Source organism: Mastigoproctus giganteus, chromosome 12 (genome assembly GCF_048544385.1).
Source record: "Mastigoproctus giganteus isolate SK-2022 chromosome 12, ASM4854438v1, whole genome shotgun sequence".
Classification (NCBI taxonomy): Eukaryota; Metazoa; Arthropoda; class Arachnida; order Uropygi; family Thelyphonidae; genus Mastigoproctus; species Mastigoproctus giganteus.
In genome coordinates, this window is record NC_143586.1 from 30258803 (window position 1) to 30279706 (window position 20904).

The following is a 20904-nucleotide window of genomic DNA, read 5'->3' on the forward strand; positions in this document are numbered from 1 at the left end:
CGCTTGGCTTCAGTCTGTACAAAAAACATGAATGTGAGACTATGACAAAACCTTACTAGACCAAATAAGTTATATCAAAATTGTTACTTGCATCCAAGTGTTCTGTGGCTCTGAAAGGCTGCATTTTATTTAACCAAGATACTATTGAAAGGCCATATTTTATTTAATTGAAATTTAATTTTAAAAATTTAATAAAAATTTAACCAATATACTATTAGGTTGAATCAATAGTTCACAAAAAGGCCTCTGTCGTCAGGAAATCTATCCATAATTGATGCCACCAACTCTCACCAATTACAACTTTATAAACATAAATAAAATAAATAAATAAAATCGACTGTAAAATGTAGTATAATTTAAAATACCATAAATCATATGAATTCATATCAAATCATAAAAACTTCTGAAAATACTATACATTAAAAGCGTTAGACCCGTACTATTATGAAACTTTAAAATGCTATACATTAAAAGCATTAAACCGGTACTACTGTAAAACTGAAGCTTTCGGCAGCATCTGCTGCCTTCCTCAACATAAGTAGTGCTGCATCAACAATTCATTATAAAGCACTAGGCCTTCCCAGAAGACCCAGGATGTACCATGGTACCTGCGCATACTCTGTTTCCCGTATATCAGCACCGGAAGTGGCACGGGGCTGTACAACCTTAAAACGCTTATCCCTATCCAGGATAACGGCCTCAAACATTACATTAATCCTACAACCCTTATCCCTATTCAAGCTATGAATAGGGATAAGTACTACTGTAAAGCTTCAGTTTTACAGTAGTATAGGTTTAATGCTTTTAATGCATAGTACTTTAAAGTTTCATAATAGTACGGGTCTAACGCTCTTAATGTATAGTATTTTCAAAAGTTTTAGCATTAGCATTAGTAGAGGCATATGATGCAAGAAAGCAAGCTTATTCAGCATCAGCCAAAAAAAAAACAACCACTACTCCCATTTCACCCCTCCGTTCGTTCGAAATACCTGTCCAGCTGAGCCTTAAATTTGTTTAGGCTATCAACTTCAACAACAAGCGATGGGAGTCTATTCCACAAACCAACTGCCCGCTGGCTAAAGGCAAATTTCCGCACATCTATCCGACATCCGTCCTTCCTCAATTTGAATTTATGCCCTCTCAGGTGATTATTCTGAGCAAGAGGAAGAATCCCATCGGCATTGAGCATGCTTAAGCCATTCAAAGCCTTATACACCTCTATCAGATCACCTCGCCGATGCCTAGTCTCCAGGCTCTGTAATTTGCAAAACTTAAGCCTTTCTTCATAAGAGCAACCCTTTGTTCCATTCACTAATCTTGTTGCCCTTCTCTGTACCCGTTCCAGCAGCTCTACATCCTTCTTGAAATGAGGCCTCCAGACCTGTATACAGTACTCAAGGTGTGGCCTGACCAATGCCTTATACAAGGGAATAATCACATCCCTGTCCCTGCTAGAAAAATTCCTGTATATCATTGATAAGACACCATGAGCTACTCTTGCAGCTCGTCTGCACTGCTCAGAGAACTTCATATCTGCCTGCACAATTAGCCCCAGGTCCTTTTCATTCTCTACCACTGTCAGCGTAGTACCACAGAGTTGATACGTTGATCTGGGGTTACTGTTTCCCATATGTAGTACTTTACATTTGTCAATGTTAAACTTCATTTGCCACCTCTCAGCCCATCTGCTCAACCTTTCCAGATCCTGTTGCAGCAGCATAGTATCAGTAGTGTCCTTAACAACCCTGCCAACCTTGGTATCGTCTGCAAACTTGGACATTAAGCCTGATACACCATCATCAATATCATTTATAAATACAGAAAACAACAATGGACCCAACACTGAACCCTGAGGAACTCCACTAATAACATTAGTCCACGTTGAGCAGTGTCCATTGATTACCACTCTCTGTCTTCTGCCACTCAACCATCCCTTTATCCATAGCAGCAATTTGCCTCCAATGCCACACTTCTCCAATTTGTGCAGCAGTCTTCCATGCGCAACAGTATCAAAAGCCTTTCTAAGATCCAAATATATAATATCAAAGTTATTCCCTGCATCCAGTTCTTTTGTGACTACATCATAGTATCCAATCAAATTGGTCAGACAAGACCTGCCCTTAACAAAACCATGCTGTGTCTGAGCTATAACTGAATTCTTGTCCAGATGATCCTGCAGTGCTTCTTTAACCAGTGCCTCCATTAATTTTCCTGGAACTGAAGTTAAACTAACAGGTCTATAATTACTTGTGTCAGCCTTTGATCCTCCTTTGTGAATTGGGGTTACATTTGCACATCTCCAGTCCATGCGTACCTCCCCTGAGTCCAAAGAAGCTCTCATAATTATGGCTAGGGGTTTGCTTACTTCCTTTGCTGCCTCCTTTAATATAACTGGATAGATCCCATCCACCCCGGGTGCCTTTTTTATGTTTATCCTCAACAGTTTCTCCTCCACTTTCCTCTCAGTTATTAGAAAATAATCTAGCTCACTGCCAATGTTTACTTCACCTACGACATTCCCCTTCCTGAATAACTCCTCATGTGTGAATGTAGATGTAAAATACTCGTTTAGATTGTTAGCCACCTGAGCTGGATCCTCAACTGTTGAACCATCAACATCCAGTTGACCAATCTGATTCATCCCTTTCCTTCTTGAGTTTAAATAGGTAAAGAACTCTTTTCTGTTTTTCTTTGCATCCTTTGCCAAGGATTTCTCATAATCTGCCTTTGCCTGCCTAATCTCCTTTGTGACTTGGTTACAGACCAACTTATATCTATCATAGGCTTCCATGTCACCCATTAATTTGTATGCATCCCATGCATTTTTCTTCTCTGCCATATGCCTCATTAGTTCATCTGACATCCATTTTGGCCTAAACCTTGAACAATATTTCTTAGTTGGTATGTAAAGCCTAGTAGCTTCCAAGATAAGTTCTTTGAATGCTTCCCATTTTGAATTTGCTGTTGGTAACATCATCAGTTGGTCCCACTGTATAGAATTTAAATACTGTCTCAGACCATCATAGTCGCCTTTACGAAAGCAAAATCCCTTCCCTTTACCTCTGATGGTAGTTACCTCCTTGAGTAAATCCCACTTCAGCACACTGTGATCACTGCCACCCAGTGGTTCCTTTATCTGCAGATTCCTAATGCATGAAGAATCACTACTGATAATCAGATCAAGAGTATTACTCTCTCTAGTTGCCTCCCGAACATGCTGGTGTAGAAAACAATCATCCAATAAATCCACAAAAGCCTTGCTAGTGTGTGAGTGACCAACCCACAAATTCCAGTCAATATCTGGGAAATTAAAATCCCCCATTATAAGACTCTCTGATTTACTGGCCCATTCTATTTCCCTGTACAGTATCTTATTATACTCATCAGAGTCATTAGGCCTATAGCACACTCCTACTCTCAATTTTGATTTACCTATGCTTATGTCACACCAAACTGACTCGACACTGCCCTGTCTATCAATGTCGACTGGCTTCACTTCCTTGGTTTTTATGTTTCTTAACTAATATAGCATAACCCCTCCCCCCTTCCTATCCTGTCTATCCTTTCTGTAGACGTTGTACTCCCCAAATTGCAGTTCTGCATCCCTTATATCTGTGTGACACCACGTCTCTGATATTGTTGGGATATCAGAGACGTGGTGTCACACAGTTCTGCATCCCTTATATCTGTGTGACACCACGTCTCTGATATCCCAACAATATCTGCCTTTGATGTTTTGAGCAATACCTCAAATTCATCAAATTTATTTACTAAACTCCTAGCATTGGTGTACACGCAAGTATACATGCACCTGTTTCTATTCTTAGCTACCCTAACACAACCCATGTGTTTACTTGTACCGCAATGACTTCCAGCAGTCTCTGAAATATCCTGCATCTTGTTTTTCAGGCTTCTGCTCATTCCAATAGAAGCAGTGCAAGAATCTCTTTCACCTCTGCCAGTGGCTACTGTTAATCCATTAGTCTTTGTCTCCCCCCAAGCTAGCAGTTTTCCGACCCACCTAACACTGCCTCGATAGCATCAGCAAATATTCTTGCACCCTTTCTATTTAAGTGTATCCCATCCCTGTAGAAGCAATCTCTCCTGTTAACAAGTACATTCCAGGCTGAAAAAAATTCTATCCCTTGAGCCTTGCACAATCTTTCCAGGGCCGAATTGATCGACAAGGCTCTCATCATATACTCCCTCCTATCGTGTCTGGGCAGAATTGCAGACACTTTCAAATTCAACCCTACTTCACGGCTTTTTATATGATTTGATGTGAATTAAGATTTAAGATTAATTGATTTATGGTATTTTAAATTATACTACATTTTACAGTCATTTTATTTATTTATTTTATTTGTCATTTTATTTTATTTATGTTTGTAAAGTTATAATTGGTCAGAGTTGGAGGCATGAATTATGGATATTTGGTCGCATGCTTAGAATTTAATATATGCAAAAAGATATATATTTTTGTAGGCATATTTAACAATTTTAATTAGAGTCTGTTATTGTATGAGGAATTTAAACAAAAAAATTTGGAAAGACATTTATTTGTATAGTAATGATAACAAAATTAAAAATGGACGAACTTAGACAAACCATTTAATGACTTTTTTGCAACTGCTTGATGCCAGATAGTAGTCTGCTATATGGTTCCAACATCGTTGAGCATAGTTTTAATTGGTCCTTCAAGTGAATATCCATCTACTGAGATCTCAAGCTTGTTTTAATTTGTGTCATATATGAAATGTTGATTTACAACAGTAGGTTGTGCCAAAACAAGATAGCAATTGATGAGCATGTTAATGTAGACGTGGGTATTCAACAGCATTTTTCCATATTTGAAGAGGATCCTTCTTTGCGTCAAATAGAGACTTCAGAATATTATCTGAGAGCTCAATTAATTCCACCTGTAAGTCATCAGGTGCTTTGGAGACATCAATCAGGTGTGGTTGAAAAGCTAGTTTCAGTGTGAGATCATGTTTCTCAAAATCAGCAAACCTTTCATTGTATTCTTCAATCAGGGAGTCTAGAACAGCTGTGTATTCTTTCATGTCGCATTTCCTTAAACTTAAACTGCAAACTAAATTATATAAGAAGAATAATGATATATAAAAAATAGAATAGATAAAATATTTTGAGTTTAGCGCTATGTCATGAAATAAAAGGCAGATTTCGCATTTGACAGAAACAGATAAAAGGCTGCAACTGGTACCCCAAAAGGTCGCAGGTTCCCCACCCCTGGTCTATACCCATATCCTCCTATTCCCCCCTCCACACACTTTTGGATCACCTTTGTGAACTGGAACTCGTGTGAAATTATTATAGAATAATAATTTCCCTGGAGTTTCCTTCCTTTTGAAGAAAAGGAGGGTATAAATATTTCAATAATGTATAATTGAGTTACTTATCAACACAATTATATATTATTGAGATGTTAAAATTGATTTAAGATTAACTGATTATCTTACACCTTATGAAATGAAATGACAATACATCTGCTCAATAAAATGCAAATATTAAAAAGCTGGTTAAAAAAAAAAATAAAATAAAATAAAAAAATAAAATAACATTTATATATACTACAGTTCTTAGTTTCTAATTTTAAGATGTTGTTAGACTGTGCACTGGAGTGCACAGTCTAACAACAAAAATCTGTGCAAAAATCTTAGTACATTTTTGAACTTGGCCTTTCAATTCAGATCTGCATAAAAGTGAATAAGTTCAGAGAGTCACTATAGCTTGTAAAATTTAACATGTTTGAGAAAAGTGAAAATTCAATCACTTCTACCTGCAATCTGTCTTTAAATTCTTAAAAGAATGCAGATCATTCTCAGATATTTAATGGTACTTCCTGTACAACTTCGTCAGTTACTAAATAATTTAGTTAATTTAGTACTGAAGAATTTAATAAATTTAATTTAGTTATGAAGAATTACAACAAAGTTGACTACCTGAAATGATCTTTTTTTTTATTCTTTCCTTTCAAAAAGCTGGATTCCTAAAACATTATGTATGTCGAGAAATCGCATGGGCAATTTCCCTGTATTGGATTTTAACGACACTACTAGTCTCGTGGGGAGGGGGGGGGAAAAGATTTCAAAGGCCATAAGTAACAATAAAGTTTTAACAACTATTGAAGGTTGGGAGTATTGGTAATTTTTACAAAGCAGTTTTAGTGGTGGGTTAATTTGTTTCTAAAAATGGAAAGCCATGGTTTCTTGCTATGTATATGTATGTATCTTATGTTGCTTAATAAAGTCAATGTTTACCTATGGTCTTTGGAAAAGATAGCAATAATTCATGTTCCATCCTATTTACATGAGTTCAAGTCAGAGTCTAGTATATTTAGAAGATATACTATAATAATAAAAAAAAAAAAAAAAAAAAACCTTTTAAACTTATGAATTATTAACGAAAAAAATTGAAATGTTGTGGCACAACCACAACATTTCAATTTCTCCCACTTTCTCTTCGGGGTGTGTCAGACTTAAGCAAGTGATCTGAGATTCCTAGCTGTACCATATATAATTTAGATAAGAGAAGGACTAATGAAAAGCAAACAAGAAAATAAATATAAATAGGTTAAAATAAGCCAAAAATTCCCTAATGAACATATTTTTATTAGCCTGTATAATCATAGTTATGATCATTGAAGAAAAGGGAAGATGATGAAAGTAGCCATTAATTGATCCAGTGCCACTATTTTGTTCCTCCCGATAGACAATCTTTTCTATTAAAAATAAATAATAATAAATAAATGAAATAAAGAAAAATCAAAAACATTATTGCTCTGAATTCCTGTAATCAATTAATTTGGCAATTTTGGGTATACATATGACCAGTAACTCATATTCTCTAAAAGCTTTTCTCTTTCAAAGTACACAACATATTATTTTGGCTTATTAAATTTTGGAACAGGTCCCGAATAAAGAAAATTTATTGCATTACCACATACAGCTGGTTCTCGACTTTACAAATTAATTTGTTCTTAGCATGCGCTCGTAAAGCGGGAATTTATTTCCCATAGACATAAGGTTAAAAATAGGGGTTACGGTCTCAACAATGAAATTAGTTAGCTAATTAGTTTATGTTTAAAAAATGATTGATTTATCGAAAGAAATGCAAATGTAGCCTGTAAAATCAAGCAAATTATAATAATAGAGAAATTATTTACAACTTACAAATGTTAAAGAATGTTTATTCTTCATCATAATCGACTAAATGTACACTTGTTGATCACTCATTATTGGCTTGGCACTCGTCGGTTTGTTGCACAAGGGGTCGTCTTCTTCAGAAATGTTTCAAGAGGCTTTTGTTTCCAAGATAATCTTCTTTTTTAATTATAAATTTAACGATTGCATGCATAAGCATTTTTTAACGGCACACACAAATTGCAACTAACATTATTTGCGTGGAGTAACAAGTTTACGAAGCTAAAAAAAAAAAAAAAAAAAAAAAAAAAAGGAATGACGAGAAGATTCTGAAAATTTGTTTTTTATATGATTGACGATTCCAGTAAAGGGGAAACACATTTCACCATAATAACATAAAAAAACCACACAATTCCAGCTATCGGTATTTTCGCAAATGCAAGAAGATCGAGTTTACTACCTGTTTATAATTGCTTGCAGTAACAGAAAAGCCCAATAAACCAGAAAGTGCAAATTGTTTTTATTGTTTTATGGTCGTGACCTCCAGAAATATGATTTAGAAAAATATCACGAAGGTGTTTAAAATTGATTCTTATAATGGAACATATGATAATGATGAAAATGTAGTGCATTTTAAATGATTTGAATTGATAACTAATACAATTTATAAACCACACTAATTTTTAAGGTCACCCTCGTGACCTTAAAAATTACATTTTAAAGAGATAAATAGCTTAGTTATACAGTGAAAATTTCAACTTCCAAGATCTTGAAATGAATTACCAAAAAACAATGTGTTGTTGTTGTTGATATGGAAGTTTGATGACGCATAAGCTACTTTGGCTATAATGCGCCTCTAAAAACAATGTGTTATTGGGTTCAACATTACGATATTTTAATGATACGATGGTGTCTCTGGAACTGATTAATATCGTAAAGCGGTGTACACCGTATTGTATAGCTACACATGTGGTTTGGAATGCAGTATTTAAGAATGTTTAACATTCATTTTTTGCAATTAATGTTCATATTTTCGATTTTGTTGATACTTGATACTTGGGGGAAAAAAAAAAAAAAAACTTGTAAACCTGGTAACTCTTAAATCGAAAACTGCCTGTATATAAATTCAAAATAAAGCACATTAATAAAATAAACTTAGCATCTATTTGCTAAAATAATAAAAATACTTGCAGGATTAACAGATGAGTCTGGATTGATTTGTAATGTATAAATATCATCCCTGGTGTACTGGAACAACCCATAATAGGGATTGAGCATTTCATGTGATAGTAAATATAGCCATTCTCTGAAAGAAAAATAATACATTTTTAAAAATATCTACTTCAGTCCAAATATAAGTTTCTTATTCCATATACATAAATAAAATGGTACAATAAGTTGGATACAGTAATACCTTACACATCTTAATATACGATGGATATTTGAAAAGTTTCTTGGTTACCACAGAAAGAATGAGAATCTGGAAACTAATATACTTTTATTCAACATAATCGCCTTTATGGCTACACACTTGATGCAATGTTCCTCCATCCTTTCTTGACCCCCTCCCCATAGAATCTTGGTACTCTAACTACTCAACTGCATGAATAACATCAATATTTTGAGGGTTTAGTGTCAAACAAGGTTAACTACAAAATTGCATTTTTGTTTTGAGACAACTTTAGTCTTACTTTATACAAATAACAATGTATATCATGTCACACAGCTGTATCTCTCTAGCTCTTTACAAATTAGCTTGAGCTATAAGCACATTTCCGGTAAACCAAGAAAATGTCAAATGACTTTTATTTGGTTAATTACAAAAACATTTACTACAAAATGATTTTGTAGTTAACATTGCTTGACACTAAACCCTTGATTTGTCTCAAAGTTTTGCCCTTTCACATGTTTTTTCAGCACAGGAAATAGGTAGTAATCTGAAGAAACGATATATGAAGAACAGGGTAAGTGTAACCACAATTCACAACTTAAGTCATTGTCTCCATGCATACCCAAACCTTGTGACTGGGAGCACTGTCATAGGGAAGAATTCTTCCACAGGGTTTCCAATTATATTGGAACTTTAAATGTACATGAAATTTCAGTAGCAAGGAGAAATAATTTTCACCTATAATGCATTTTTCCTTTTGAAGATGATAAACGTCAGCCTACTTGATCCCAAAAAACTTATATCAGCTGCTGGAATCCTTTGAAATTTCTTGTAGCAGAGAGATTCATCACAGATGAAGCTTGGATTTACTGTGATTGAACCAGATATGAAACAACATGGGGTTGTATCATAAATGACCTTCTTGCCATCACGAAGAGTCACCAAAATGGCTGCCAAACTTCTCTGAATCCAAATTTTGCAAGAATTTTTTTTAAACATCTTTCCATCTATTTCATACGTAATTCTTTATGGACAATAAGATGACCTTGTTAACGGGATATGTTTACCATTTCTGTTATGTACTGTAACCCAATTCAACAATCATGAACAGCATCAGCAATTTCTGTGGTAGGCACAGTCACAAGTCATCTGGACTTGAGAGCTCGTATCTGGTAACTCTAAAATCCATTCTGAATTCAGAAACCTGGTTCTAGCCAGTACTTTATAATGCGGAAATCATTATGTAATTTTTCCACTGTATCCTCATGAATGTACTTCCTAGACAGTCATTTTAAAAACATATTTCATTACCATGCAGTTGCTCTGAATAAATTAAATAAAGGTTGTAGAGAATTTGGCACGAAAATTAGTTACGCAAAAAATAAAAGTTATGGAAACTGGGAGTGAAAAGAAAAAGTTAAGAGTGTGAACTAATTAACTTAAAACTGGAACAGATTAGTTTTCTGTATCTAGGAATAGGCTTTTACAAAGATAAAAGATTAAAAACAAACAATGATATATGCACAGCAGAAACTGTTGGAAGCAAGCTAAAGTTATTTGCAGCAAAAGAGAAATAAGAAAGAAAAAGGCAATATTAACTGTTATAACAGTTTCTAAGTACATTTTAACCTCTGGAGCTGAAAGCTGGATAAGAAATGAAGGGACTGATCAAAAATTAGAATCTTCAGAAATGAGAGCTTTTTGAAATATAAGCGAACCTAACAGATGGAAGAAAGGGCTAGACCATATTACAAATGAGGAAATAATAATAAAAAATCTTGTAGTACAGGCATGAGAGAATGGGAGATTAGCTAAACATATGGTTTAGCTAATCTTCCTCTCAGGCTTCAAATGACGAAGGTGGATCAATGGTGTGAAGCAAGCATTAAGAGGACTTGTTCTGGGATAAAGATTTAGCAAGAAACAGGATGGAATGGAAGGGTGATTTGTACTACCACAGTGACCTGTACACCTATTAGGTATGTCAGATTTAGATGATAATAACATAACATTAAGAATGTGCTTCACATAAATAGCAAAAATATAACTCTGAAAATATCAACTCTTTGTAAATAAGCAGATATATAAGATAATCTCTCACACATTTGTATGAGGTGTCAATAATGTTCCTGGACTGGTGCAATAAAAAGAATACAAAGTAAAGGAGCCCAAAAATGGTTTTATTTTTATTCAAAGTAATCACCACTTGATTGAATGCACTTATTACAGAATTCTAAAAGTTTCTGAAAAGAGTCAGTGGAGGCATCCAAAGAGACTATGTTCAGTACGGTGGTTATGTTTTTCTTTATGTTATCAACATCCTGAAATCTCTTTTCTTTGAGGGCAGCTTCAACTTGGGAAAGAGGAAGAAGTCCAGTGGTGCTAGATTGGGAGAGTAGGGTGGATGATTCATTTGTACAATGGAGTGTTTATTCAGAAATGTCTTCGCAACAAGTGTGGAATGGGCAGAGGCATTGTCATACAACAAAAACCATCTTCCTTTCCCTCAAAATTGCAGGCTTGCCTGGGAGATGTGCTTCAATAGTCTTTGAAGCACCTGTATGTAGAATGCAGCAACTGACTCTCTCCCCCTTCAAGTACAAATTCCTTGTGAACCACACCCTGTTGTCAAAAAACATGATCAGCATCACCCTGATCCTGTACCTCTGTAAATAAATCTTTTTGGGCCTTAGTGATGATTTTCAAGTTCACTGCAAGCTTTGATGCATTGTCTCTGAGTAGTCCTGAAACACCCAAAACTCAGCTTCAGTGACAATACAGACATATAAGACATTATCAAGGAAATGACACTGTTGCTTTTATTATCCGTGAAGCTGTGCAGCACAAATTTTGCACAGATCTTTTTTCCTAAATCTTAATGCAGGATTTAGCATTAGAATTAGTAGAGGCATATGATGCAAGAAAGCAAGCTTATGCAGCATCAGCCAAAAAAAAAAACCCATTTCACCCCTCCATTCGTTTCAAATGCCCATCCAGCTCAGCCTTAGATTTATTTAGGCTATTAGCTTCCACAACAAAAGATGGAAGCCTGTTCCACCAATCAACTACTTGCTGGCTAAAAGCAAATTTCTGCACATCTATTCTATTTCCTCGATTTGAAACTGTGCCCCCTCAGGTTCTTAGTCTGAGCAAGAGGAAGAATCCCATCTGCATTCAGCTTGCTCAACCCATTCAAGGCCTTATACATCTCAATAAGATCACTTCGCAGGTGCCTACTCTCCAGGTGCTGCAATTTGCAGAACTTAAGCCTTTCTTGGTAAGAGCACCCCTTTGTTCTCCTCACCAATTTTGTTGCCCTTCTTTGTACTCATTCTAGCAACTCTACATCCTTCCTAAAATGAGGCCTCCAGACCTGTACACAGTACCCTAGGTGTGGCTTGACCATTGCCTTATATAACGGGATAATCACCTCCCTGTCCCTACTAGCAAAATTCCTATATATCATTAACAAGCCTGACCTGCCCTGGCAGCCCATCTGAACTGCTCAGCGAACTTCATATTTGACTGCACAATTACGTCTTTTTCACTTTCCACTTCCCTGAGTGTAGTACCACACAGCTGGTACATTTCTCTTTGGTTATTGCTACCCATATGCAGTACTTTGCATTTGTCAATGTTAAACTTCAGTTGCCACTTCTCAGCCCATTTTCCCAACTTATCTAGATCCAGTTGGAGTAGCATACTGTCTTTACTGTTGTTAACAACCCTGCCAACCTTTGTATCATCTGCAAATGTGGACATTAAACCCGATATACCTTTATCAATATCACTGATAAATATACAAAACAACAATGGCAAATTATTAATGGATTTGGAAAATTATTTCCTTATTTATATCTAACTCATCAGTGGGCATCAACGATCATCTCTTGCCAAATTCCCCAAACTTTTGCAACTCTGTCCTCATTTCGAAAGGTTAACGAATCCATTTCTTGAGTCATTGTGAACATCCTCATGTCCATCTTCAAACTGCTTATACCATTCAAACACACTGGTACGACTTAATGTTTCATAACCTTAAACAGTTTTTAATGCTTCATATGTTTCTGTTGGCAATTTTCCCAGTTGAAAGCAAAATTTCAATTTATTTGTTACTTCACTGCAAAATTACAACACTGATAATGCTACTAATGTTGGTTGTCATTTGCAATGTGTCAGCTTATTGGACTATCTCTGTACCACTATCTGTTGGAGGAAGTTTGAACTACACAATGTACCACTTCCATTTATTTCAAAACTTGTCAAACATAACCACAACAGCACCAATCCAGGAACTTTAATGCCACACCTTGCATGTAATGCTAAAAGTAAAGTGGTTATGGACACCAAAAAGAAAATCAATATTCTAACATGGTCATTACTAAAGGCAGTTAACATATGCGATCACAGGGGAGAAGAGGGATCAGTATACAGTAAGCAACTACTGGAACACATTATCAGCTAGCTAGTAGTCAGAATTGTAGATTTAAAGAGGAATTACATAAACATTTGGAAGAAGATAAAATTAAAACTAGGTTGACATTTTATTTCATGTTAATTTACTTTTATGGGTTTTGAGAGGAGATGCTACATGAGCTTTTCCTCCTTGAATTGTTCTGCCATTTCAATTATTTATAATACTAAATAATCATTAAATAACAATATTTACTAATATTGGTCAACGAATGAGTATTATTTTCAGTCATAACATTGATTACTTTACTACCTGACAAATACTTACTATCATGTCATACTGAGCACTACAGAAACTATGGGAAATTTGTCTGATGGAAACAGTGTAATCTTGTGCTTTGGAGTGACCGAAAGGATGAATATGTGACTGATTTTGCTGACTTTGCTCTCCCCAGAGGGTAGAGAGAAGTCAGCAGGCTGAAGTAGGCTGTAAAGCAACTCAAATTATATATATACAGTCGGACCTCCATATAACGAAATCAATTGTTCACTTAAAAATTTGTTATAAAGAAATATGACCTTTTCAACAATGAAAAATGCTGTAATTCAACATTCGGAAATATAGTAAAAGATGGAAAATAAATCAGAAATAAGTGAGAATGAATAAATTTTCTAACATTTTAAAACAATTAATTTATTAATACATACATATTAAGATTTTACTACTTATATGATGCACGATATATTAGTACACTTTTAAGAATTATTTCGTAAAACACTTCATTATTTTTTGTTGTACACTGGATTTTACTGCACATCATTCATGCAAATGTTCATAAACACTGCATTTGTTTAAACACAAATATATTTTCTGGCACATTTTCTTCACACTGAAGGCCTTGACACAAGGTTTCAAATGCTGCCAACATTTCACATTTGGAAGGTTTAATATTGCCATCATTTTCATCCAACTCATCGTCGATATTGCCACTAGTTCTTTACATTGAATACTCTCCTAAAATGTTAAAATGTTGGAGTCACTCGGATATTCAGTTACTATGACATCATTATCACTCCTAAAAATTTGTCAAGAACAATTCCTCACTGATCAAACCTCTGGCTTCGAGTTTTTCCAAGATTGCTCAATGTCTTGTAGCAGTTCATACGCTCATCGCTGTTAATTGACGTTTTAGCAAAATCTGGAAACAATTCTTAATCATTGTTTCCATCACATCTTGACACCACTCTTTCGCCACCTCTTATATGCACATTCGCAAATCTATAGATTGGTTTGTTTCTATTCTCAGGATAATTTTTTTCAGATGAAAAAAAAAATTATCCTGAGAATAGTATTTAAAAATATAAACTGCAGCCAATGGGACCAGTGTTAGTCCATTGGCTTGCAGTTTATAGAAGGTACTCGGAGGGAAGAAAATAAGATTCACTGTTGTATGTTTCGAAATTACTGAGTGAAGGAGGGCAGGGCAGTTGTCGACAACCAATGTGATTTTTCTGTTTCTTTTTGCCATCTTTCTATTGAAATTTAAAATCCACTGTTCAAAAATTTCACTTGTCATCCCAGAATTTTTTGTTGTAGTCCAACTCTAATGACTTTACTCCTTTGAAACATCGGGGTTGTTTACTTTTGGTTGGAAGTTGGTTGTTATTGGGTTTTAGGTGCATCGGCAACTAAGGCCATGTTGCTCCATGTATACTGTCTGTAAATTGTGTTCCATGGTTGAATTTTTTGTTTTGCCGGATGAAAAATCCGGGTTTCCAGGAGAAAAAAAACCATGCTACTCTTGCCCGAGAAACTTGGCCATGTGAAAAACCCATAAAAATTCCTCCCATCATCGATGGGATTTGAACCCAGGCCTTTTTCACCCGGTGCGGGGAGAACTGCGATCCTACCAACAGTGCTACCCACGAGGACTTGTTTACTTTTTCCTATTACCAAAAGCTTAAGTTTTTCATTACCAGCCATATTTGCACCAACCAAGACTGTAATTGTCTCCTTACTATTTTTACCACCTAAATATTTATCACCTTTAAAAGTCAGTGTCTTATTGCCAAACATTTAAAAAATAGACCTGTTTCATCAAAGTTGAATATAGCTTTGTGCTAACAATCCTCCATAATTTTTTCAAAACAATTGTTCCATTCTATTGGGTATAGTCTTCTTCGATTACAATCCCGTTTTCACCAGAAAAAACTTTTTCGAGTGAGCTGTGGGGCTTTTTAAATTTGTTCAGCCAACCAGAACTGGCTTGGAATGTTTTATGCCCCAGAAAAGATGTGCACTCCATAGTCTTCTCTTTTATTAATGGTCCTGATATCGGTGTGTTTTGGTCTCAAATCAACTTTGCCCACTTAAAAAAAAAATGGCTTCATCTACAACTTCATACAGGCATAATTTCACATGCTTCTGACTGGGTCCCAGTTTTTCATAATGGTTCACATATATACTGTGGCAGGGATATCAAATTTTAAAATGATTTCTTTTTTCTTTTATGCCCCAATCTACACTATTAAGCACTTCCACTTTTTCCACTACACTCAAACGATTTCTTCTTTGATTTGTAAGGTTACTTGCAAAGCAGCTAAAACAAAACTGATTTAGGGACCACTTGTACCTACAATGTAAAAGAGACAGGTGAAATTTAGTGAAAGTGTGGATGCCTCATTTCTGGTAAACAGATGAATTTTTAGGATAAAGGAAAATTTCTCACTCTTAATTCTCTAATAGGGTGCTTACAGTAGAAAACAGGTTGACTATAGCATTAATCTTTGTCAATGGCTGTGGACACAGCAGTTGACCAGGTGACTTCTTGGTGCAGTAGAGACTATTGTATAGGTTTTACAGGCACCACTAAATTGTGAAATGTTTTAGCTCCTAATTTGTGCTCTTAAAAATTAATCCTTTAACTCTTAAAAGCTTAAGACTAAGTTCTTAATCCTTTTAGATCTTAATTCATGCTTTCTACAGCATCAGCTTTATTGCCTAAAGACCAGAGGTGCAAACAATGCATACCCAGATCTCTCGAAATCAGTTTGTTTTATGGAAATTTTCTTTGTTATACAAAAACTACTTTCAATGTAATGACCAAGGGGAAAGCAAAAAAATTCACTAAATACAAAAATGTGTAAACACACACACGCACACACACACACACACACACACACATAGTAATATTATATTGTCAAGAAGCAAACTAAGCAGTTGAGAGAAAAACAGGGAAATTTTATGAAAGGGATCATATGTCAAATGCTCTAAAACATGCAGGGCAGCAGTAAAGGAAGCAAAAGTATATAAAAATGTGTAGTTTGTAATATAAGTATAGAGTCTGAAAAGATGGAAAAGAGAAGTACACAGAGTGCCTGAACTAAAAGAGGTTTAAAGGAAAGTAGAAAAAAGAAGTAAAGTAGTAGTGAAAAAGTGAAAGAATTTTAAAAATCTAGTGCAATAATGAAATGGGACTATGAAAGAAAACAATATACGAAAAATTACAAATAACCAAATAAATAATAAAGATATTACTGTATTCAGATATAGGAGGGCAATTTTTGGAAAGGTCGAATATAGGGATGGCAAATATGCAGAATCTGAGTACAGTAAAAGAAAAAATTATACATGGCCAGGCATTTCATCAGGGGACTACTCCTGACCATGTATCAGGCACTGCATTTCCAAACTTGTCTATAGTACAAGAAAATGGAAAAAGCAAATATGCGGCCCCTATCTTAATACTATCAGACAAGACAGTCCCTATACAGTGTAACTAATAAAGTAAATAGAGTAAAATAATACAAATATACAAAGCTGTGTACCATGCAGTGATACGCAGCGTAAAAAAATTAAGTAAATAAAGTTAAATATAATACAAATATACAAAGGTGTGTACCATGCAGCAGTATGGAGAAAAAAAACAGTAATTTGATTAAAAAAGGGTGTTAAGATAGGGGCCGCATATTTGCTTTCCCTTTTCTTGTACTATAGACAAGTTTGGAAACGCAGTGCCTGATACATGGTCAGGAGTAGTCCCCTGATGAAATGTCTGGCCATGTATAATTTTTTCTTTTACTGTACTCAGATTCTGCATATTTGCCATCCCTATATTCAACCTTCTTTCCAAAAATTGCCCTCCCATATCTGAATACAGTGATATCTCTTTATTATTTACTTGGTAATTGTAATTTTTCATATATTGTTTTCTTCCATAGTCCCATTTCATTATTGCACTAGGTTTTTAAAATTCTTTCACTTTTGCACTACTACTCTCCTTCCCTTTTCTACTTTCCTTTAAACCTCTTTTAGTTCAGGCATTCTGTGCACTTCTCTTTTCCATCTTATCAGACTCTATATTTATGTTACAAACTACACATTTATATATAAAAACCCCTATAATAGTATTATTTTAGAATTTTTATTTAGCCTTAGACTGAAGTGAATACTTCAATTTGTATTTGAATAAGATAAGTCACAACCAAATAGGCACTAAAGAAAATACATTACTATGGCATACAATAACAACTTACCGTGCTACTCCTCCATAATCCAGACCCTCTTCCCCCCTGAATTTGACCATCAGCCTTTTCCTCAGATCCTTTGGTCGCATTTTCATAATTAGCCTATATGATTCCTTAAATAAAGGAAAAAATAGCACTTTAAATGCATTTTTAAATAAAAATTATTTTTATTCTAATAATTCTTGGACCCTCAAAATTAACATAAACAACTTTACACTTCAAAGTCTCAGAGAAATTATCAGAAGTTTATTTACAGGACTACCTTATCCTTTCCAAGTAGTCCCTGTGGCCAGCAGGATTTATACTGCTTAGATAATGCAATGGTTTCTTAATGCACACAGAACAAATCTTTCATCTGCAAGGGGTTGCCCCAATATGAAATTACTTTCTACCTTGCCAAAAGGAAAATTGGCCATTTCTTTGAAAAATGACACTTCTATGATACTCTTTCAGGAAAAACTGATTCCTCATCAGATACCACATGGTCTCTAGTGACAATACTTCGACAAAAAAGTTGCAAGTTCTCTGATGTGTGATGTTGTATGAAGTCTGGTCTTCAAAGTCATAACATAGCTAATACTATTTGGCCTCAGAGAAATTATAAAGAGCTTATAGGATTATCTTGCCCTTTCATGTGTTTGTGATCAGTGGATTTAAGCTGCTTAGATAATGCAATGATTTAATGCTCACAGCAATAAACCTTGCCTCTGGACAATGAGTTGTCCAAAAGCAACCCTCTTTATTATGCAGTAATCCAAGATGACTGGCTCTCTCTCTCTCAGTTAACAGACAGAAAGACTCTATTAACCTTTGTGCCATGGCTCACCTCAATTACCACATACTTCCTCAACGTTTCTCTCCTACATTCTTAGTGCTTTACATATAGCACCGTTAAGCTGGTGAAGGTTAAAGTAGTGAATTTCCTTCATGTTGTAAGAAGCCATGTCTTCCTCCACCCAGTGTGGTGTCACTGGCAAAAGCACCAGATTTTACATAAAGAAGCTAGAGCCAGTTTTTAAAGTGTATGAATGCATTGAGCAGACAATGGTGGCCCACTTCTTGATGTTGCCAATTGTGAGGAACAGATATGGTGTTGGACTTAGAACAGTGCAGAGTACTATTGGAGAAGGTGGATCACTGATCAGTGCAACTGGAAGTGGCGAATTTATATCTCAAAGTAAAATGCATCAAAAGAATAGCTTGGCAGTATATATTTGCAATTTTCCAAATTACAAAGCTGATGAAGATGTGCAAGTCCCAAACTAAACTGTAAAAACTACATGCCACTGCACTACAAATCCTATCAAACTCATTTGAGTATGTGTAAAAAGTTGTAGTGGAAAGAAATAGCAGTTTTTAAGATTTTGACATTAAAAAAAAAAAAAAAAAAAAAAAAAAAAATCATCTCAGGAGGCCACAGTGTGGACACTGTGATATAGGATTGATTGACTGATTGATTGATTTGTTGTTTAATGGTGCATTGGCAGCTGCGGCCATGATATAAGAAAAATGTGTCCAACATGAAGAGAGCTTGCAGGATTATCCTGCAAGTCGTCCTTGCAAGAAGACATACACAATTAGATTGTATGAGATAAAATCTTGGGTCACCATCATTAACTTTGTGTAATCAGAATCAGACTCTATACATTTTGGGTTAAAAAAATAAGTTTTTTCAAATAAATAATTTTGTAACTTTATATTCTAAAGCAATTGGATGGTTAAAGTATGGTGACTGAACAACTTCAATATATTAAACACTTTCTTTAAAACTTTTGAAGAAAAAAATTGCTTATTATTAGCATAAAATAAAATAAAAAATGTGCTGACTTATCTTTAGGAGTAAAGAGTTTAATGATGTAAAAAAAAAAAAGTAATAGCAGTAATTCAAGTTATATATTCCCAACAAAAAAAAAAAAAAAAAAAAATTCAAAGTTCATTCATAAAACAACTATAGCAAGTTCCTCATTTTGTACCCTAATATCCGTAACTGCTCTTCTAATTTCAAAAACGCAATACCTCAAATATATCTTCACGAGATACTTCTAAACGACAATGACCAGACTGGGGCTGCAGAGTATGGATTTCTTGTCTAAGGGCTGCGAGCTTTTGCACTAAATCTCTTCTTTGTTTATTAAATGGAGAGTCAGTATTTTCTGTAATTGTACCATTTAATGAATGCAATCCTAAAGAAACTGAATTATTTGAGGAACTAATGGCACTCATATAAGAATTCACTTGTCCTGCTGGAAGGTTGCTGTTTTGTCCACCATTATCTTCGGATCCATTGCATCGTCGAGAACTGCATACACCAGAAACAAAATATTAGTTAGTACTAACTACCGCAGGTAACAGAAAAAACGGACTAATCAATAAATCAATCAAAGATAATTTTATCTAATAAGTAAGAAACTGAAAGAATAATTTGCCTTAGTGGCAGAAAGGAACATTTCTTGCAAAAAAAACAGAAAAAAAAAAAAGATACTTAATGGTAAAAGAAATTAAATGGTAATGCCAGAGTAACAAATTAATATATAGCTATAATATTTAAATATCAATTTTTGACACCTTGAAAAAATATAGTCATTGTAATCTTAGGTTGCTTGATCTACTTTTGGTTTAGGGAACTAAACAGAAAGAAAAATTCTATGGACATTTCTAGAATGATTTCATTATGCACTGATACTGAAACTGGCTTAAGCATCATTAATAACTTAATGATGCTTTAATGTTACAACATTAAGTGCAGAAATAGAGTACATCACTATACTGTATTTCTGCAGTTGTGATATCACCAGAACTGACTGAACAGAAATGCTAACAGTGGCACATTCCTCAAAAAACCTCTCTGTATAGATACACACAAAACACATATAAGGTATTTCAATTATAAAACACACTGGAAACAAATTTGCTTATTTTCAAGTTTAGGCCATTTTTCATCTAGATCTTTGTCATAGTTGGGATGAAATTTTTGAATTTGATGTTAAAATTGGACTAAGTATTACCGTTCAGATTTTAAGATTAAAATTTTCAGTTCAGTTTAAAAATGATGCATCTATTCTTCTGAAATGAATGCAAACCAATTTTATTTGATGGAAGAAAGGAGCACAACGGCTTGTGATGTTTGCTCTTTGGTATGTGATTTTAGCCACAAATGGCTGACTATGATGCAGTTGTCACATCTACTACAACCACTGTATTTGTTTTTATTTCAAATAAAATCAATCATTATTGTACATTCATTTCAAATACAGGGAAAATATTTTCAAACTAAACCAAAGATATGGGAAAATTTTTCCATTGAGAAATATGCAATTGATTATGCAACAACTGATTACGCATAATTTAAATTTTAAAAATCGTAAATTCTAAACAGCAATAGTTAGCCCAATTTTAAATCAAATTCAAACA

General features: G+C 34.7%; 1 protein-coding gene across 1 annotated transcript in view; it reads right to left on the reverse strand.

Moving 5' to 3' along the window:
• The window catches only part of Smurf (SMAD specific E3 ubiquitin protein ligase), a 264916-nt gene that overhangs the window by 87246 nt on the left and 156766 nt on the right, over positions 1-20904 (reverse strand). The window contains exons 10-12 of the mRNA XM_090386893.1: positions 19510-19646; positions 17503-17606; positions 8355-8469 (exon numbers count right to left, since the gene is read on the reverse strand). Of these exons, the coding sequence (XP_090243019.1) occupies positions 8355-8469; positions 17503-17606; positions 19510-19646 (356 nt within the window). The remainder of the gene's footprint in view (positions 1-8354; positions 8470-17502; positions 17607-19509; positions 19647-20904) is intronic.